The 4,868-nt window shown below is 36.1% G+C and overlaps 1 protein-coding gene across 4 annotated transcripts; it reads right to left on the reverse strand.

Annotated features, from left to right (window-relative positions):
* Positions 209 to 4,765, reverse strand: LOC107629889 (probable protein phosphatase 2C 52). 4 transcript variants are annotated; one of them, XM_021118363.1, is made up of 7 exons: positions 4,522 to 4,765; positions 3,627 to 3,718; positions 2,466 to 2,999; positions 2,025 to 2,369; positions 1,821 to 1,938; positions 1,500 to 1,723; positions 209 to 906 (listed from the first exon to the last, which is right to left on the reverse strand). In XM_021118363.1, exons 3-7 carry the CDS (start codon positions 2,724 to 2,726, stop codon positions 439 to 441), a joined length of 1,416 nt encoding a protein of 471 aa, XP_020974022.1. In that variant the 5' UTR covers positions 2,727 to 2,999; positions 3,627 to 3,718; positions 4,522 to 4,765; the 3' UTR covers positions 209 to 438. The 4 variants fall into 4 exon arrangements, with proteins under 4 accessions (XP_020974022.1, XP_020974024.1, XP_020974023.1 ...); XM_021118365.1 differs by having other exon boundaries at positions 439 to 906; positions 2,466 to 2,972; XM_021118364.1 differs by having other exon boundaries at positions 439 to 906; positions 2,466 to 3,007.

Below are 4,868 nucleotides of genomic sequence, written 5' to 3' on the forward strand. Positions count from 1 at the left end.
ATAGTATTGTAATGCTTTTATCATTCATTGCATCACACATAATCTATATTGCAATAGTGTTGGTTAAAACTTGTAATTGCATACAATTGATGTGTTACTTCGAATGACATAAAGTTGATTACTTGATTACTTTCATTTTTCTTCAGTTGAGTATCTAAGAATTTGTCATCATGAAACCCATTAATCCATTATGCTTTTGTGAGCTTAATGATTAAAAATTTAAAACCTACTTTTCTATAAGTAACTAGTTAGCCATATGGAATAAAAAGAGAAACCTTTTTTTGGTGTACTCACTTTTTCTTATACAATCAACTCTTCATAGTAAAAGTGAGTACCAAAAAAAAAGATATCTTGAAATAAAATGATATTTCACTTGCAAGAAAATTTTTTCTTTTGCTGAATAAAGTAAACAATCTCCATTAGTTAAAGCAACAAATTTCATGATTTTGGCCTTTCCTCTGAGAATCTAGGTAGTTGGACCAATGAGTTCACACGAGTAACACCCTCCAAACCTGACCAATTTTGATCATCAGCTGATGATGCTCCATCTTCAACATCAATGGATTGTACTCCGTTATTAGGCTCATTTTCCTCTGAGGATCTAACTGTGAAGTTCCTCTGCAAAGATGGCTCGGATTTTAGTCCGTCGTCTGACTCGACCGGGTTTCCAGAATGATTGCTCTGGAGGGTTGCAGAAGAGAAGCCTTGTTCGTCATAGTCGGATTCTGTGTCCATTTTACCGTCCAAAAATAGGCAGACCACGGCGCAGTCGTCCATCTTTGAAGTCGGATACTTAAGTTTCCACTCCCGGGCTGCAGCATCTACCAGAATCCTTGCGGCTGATGACCGTGTTGGTGCCGAAGATACTATCTCAACCACCTCTTCATTGCTTAAAACATCCCAGACCTGGAAAGAATCAGAATCAGTTACATTCGGAGGAGACATGGAAAGATTCCACTGCTAAGTGCTAACAAACTATTGAGTGGTTACCTCATCAAGGCATAAGGAGAAAAAGAAAATAAAAAAGTTGAAAAATCAATCATTGCAGAGAATAGATAAATTATTGAAAGCATACTTATCCAACAAAATACGAATATTTGGCAATCAAAACAGTAGCTGATTTGTTTCTTATTTTCAACTCATGAAAAATCAAGATGTTTGACATGGCAGTCTCAATCAAGTTAATTTTCATGCAGCAAAGTATGATTATGAACAAAGCTCCAAAGTTCCCACTCAGATCATGCACAAGCTTTGCTGCCGGTTCACAAGAATTATTAGTTCTTTTCAACATTATTAAAAACTCAGTTCTACTAGATGGTTGGATCCTCACTTTTTTCTGTTCCTTCATTTTTTTTATTGGATTCTTATAGGCCATGTTAAATAGTAAGTTAGTAACCAAATTAAACAAGAATAACGAAAAATATAGTCCAACATTTGAAAGAAATAGACAAAAGTGAAAAGAAGATAAATAAATAGAAATGTGGGTTTAAAATTCTTACACCATCTGAGGCAAGAACAACAAACTGATCTTTGTCAGTAAGCAGCCGGTGAGAAAATTCAGGTATGGAAATCACACCATACTCCTTCAAGCAGAAATCTCCAAATGCTCTAGCCATTGCTAATCCCGGTGCATCATCAAAAGGCAACCATACCCTTGGCACCTCAGGCTCATCTTGCAAAGCAAACACCCTTCCCTTGCACCGTTTAATTCTTTCTGCTTCTCCTATGAGGATTTAAAACCAAATTGAAATGGGTTAACATATAGCAAAAATCACACATGGAACAGAGAGATAGGATGAATTCTGATGCAAATAACAAACTTGGCAAATCGGGCTTCAAATCAATGGTCAACTGAATTGCCACCATGGAGTCATTGCTGTCCTTGGATCCCATCACTGCTCGAGAATCCCCGATATATCCCATGAACAAATTTGAGCCCTGGTAAGAGAAGAAACTGAGAAAACCATAATGGAATCAGAAACCATAGCTAGATTCTCTTTTCATTTCTTTTTCCAATGTGTTACCTGCTTCACTATAGTGACAGCCGTGCTCCCACTACAAAAGCAGTCCAAATTCGGATGAGACCTGAGCTCTTTGTCCATAGACTTATATGCCTTCATGAAAGCCTCTCTCCACGTTGAATTCAGTTTATCCTCGGCTGATAAATCCTTCTGAGAGTCTCCATTGTCCGGTTTTACATTCCCCTTGAAGCAAGCTTTACCTGATCCGTTTCGCTTCGATTCAGAAGAATGCAGAAATGAGAGCAGTTTCAAAGGCAAGGCGTCCCTCACTTTGCGCGCAACGAGATGACCATGTGGACCATGGCCATCAAAGACACCACAAAAGGTCATATCTTCAGACATAAAATCCTGCCCAAACATAGATTGAATTTCGTATGTCAATGCCTAAAAAAATGTAACCAAGAATCATAAACTGTTCCTCTGATAATACAAAAACATACTTACTTCCCACACAATCATTGCATCCTGATTGATCCCTTTGCGGCCCTGCTGCGTAAATATGCAAGAAGCTCTACTCTTTCCATTAGTGAAAATCCTGCTCGGCAACGACGCCAAATGGTGTAGTGAAATAACATGATCAGAGAAGGTTCTCCTTGCTTTCTTATGCACACAGCATCCGATTTCTAAGCATGATGGATTCGCCATCTCTCCATTGCTCCGGCTGCTACAAGTACTCTTACTACTAGTTGAGACACAACACCCCATTTTCCTCAATTCCAGAATACAGACATCCGTGTTGAAAATAACGCGAAAAATCGGAATTCCTTCTGTCTGTTTCAACTATATAGATCTCACACCGTATTGCTGAGGTTTCAAGTTTGATCAACTTAGTAAACAACTTATCTCATCAAAAAATTCTCTTTTCTCTCAGGTCAAAACATTAGCCCACTTTACACTTCTTTAGAAAAATGGGATCTTCATTCCTTGGTCAAATGCAAAATCTGGTGGCGCCTATTTGAATAATTGATTAAAAACCAGCTGAGAGTCTCAAACACAAGTAAGACATGTGAGTTTAATAGTCAATATAGGGTATCCGAAGACATGTAAAAATGAAACCGAAAGTTAAAATATAAAAAGGGGTCAGCAAAAACAAGCTATGTGAATTAAAAAGAGGCCTAACATGTGAATAAAGAATAGAATATACTAAAAATCTGACTGGTCATTGAGAACATTTAAAAATGGAGTGCTTTGAGAACTATTTTAATCCAGAAACTGCGCCTTAAAAATTGAACCAGCAAACAAGAAAAAACAAAAGCAGAACACGAGTTAAGACCATGTAACACATTTTTTTCTTTTATTTTTTCACACAAGTTGAGACAGTCAAATTTTGTTGTCTTTCCTTCTCACAGAAACATAGATCCAAAACATCTGAAGTGCTTCTCTCTCTAGCCTTCACTCTCTCTCTCTCTCTCTCTCTCTCTCTCTCCATCAATTTAAACAGAGATAAAAAGGAGAACGTGCCTGAAAAAAATACAAACTTTTTGTCCACCAAGATAAGAATAAAATAAAGAGAGAAAGAGCATCAAATCTAATCTAACTGGAAGAAAAGAAGTAGGAACAAAATATAGGATTCGAATTTCAAATACTTCACTAATTTTCACTAACCTGAATGAGATCGACTTCTTTGAAGAACGAATGAATTCACGTGATTACAAGCATGAAAGCTAATTCCATGAACCCGTTTACTTGTGCAAAGACTGCAACAAAGTAAAGCACAAATTTGAAGTTCAAACTTGAGAGAGAGAGAGAGAGAGAGAGAGAGAGAGAGAAAAGAGTACAAAAAAGTGAGGTTTCCCACTACAGAAAAATACGAGAAGAGATAAAGTGAAAAAGCACAAAAAAGCAGAAAAGGACGAAATAGAGTTATGATCTTGTCAACAATGAACAAAAAAAAGAGCATAGTGTAGCGTAGGGGCATCAAGTAATTATCATTACCGAATAAAATATTAATTATTAATTAGTAATGTAACAAAAATTGAATAAATAACTAAAGAGACGAGTAATTAGGTAGAGAGATGCTCAATCAAATTAAGAAAATAAGCACACAAGATGTCAGAGGAAGAACAAGGAAAGTAAAGTTCAGAATATAACTGAAGTAGCTGAAGGTGGTTACTCCATGAAGAGACATCTCGGTGTGAACTGTGAAGTTAATATTATAAATTATTAGATAATTTAACATATTTCTCTGCATATATTTGACTAAATTATTTAATTATTTATAATATTATCTTCGAGTAACTACCGTATCGTAGCTGAAAGCCTAACACATAATGCAAGTAGAAACATTTCACAACTAAAAAATATAAGAAAGTAAATATAAGAATAAAAAAAATAGTTGTGAAAAAGATGACAAACATACACAACATGCAAATCTGCAATTAGCAATGGTGCTAAAAGAGAGGAAAGAAAAAGATACTAGTGTTAAATGAAGGCAGATGCAACATTAACCATCAAATTAACCAAGTAAAGAAATGTGTTGAGGAAAAAGAGAAATAGTAACCTTAGATGCAGGGAAAGTGGGAAAATTGAAGAAGTGGGAGATTCCACCACCTTTGTTTGTTGTATTTAATAGTAATAATGCAGAAGATTAATGGGTAGTAATGGATGTTGGATGGATGAGTGAGTGAGAGTGAGAGAAGGGAGTGAAAGAAAGAGCGTTGGAGTATTAATAAGGAGAGATGAGAGTAGCTGAGTAGGTAGCGTGGTGTGGTGTGTGGTGCTGCATTCATTCAAAAAGCAGAGTACACACAACATAAAGAGGGGGAGTGAGAGAGAAAACTAAGCTTCGATGAAATCATAAATACCATCGAGTTTTGGCTAATTTTTATTTTTTTATATGAAAAAATT

The sequence above is a fragment of the Arachis ipaensis genome, chromosome B03 (genome assembly GCF_000816755.2).
Source record: "Arachis ipaensis cultivar K30076 chromosome B03, Araip1.1, whole genome shotgun sequence".
NCBI classification, from domain to species: Eukaryota; Viridiplantae; Streptophyta; class Magnoliopsida; order Fabales; family Fabaceae; genus Arachis; species Arachis ipaensis.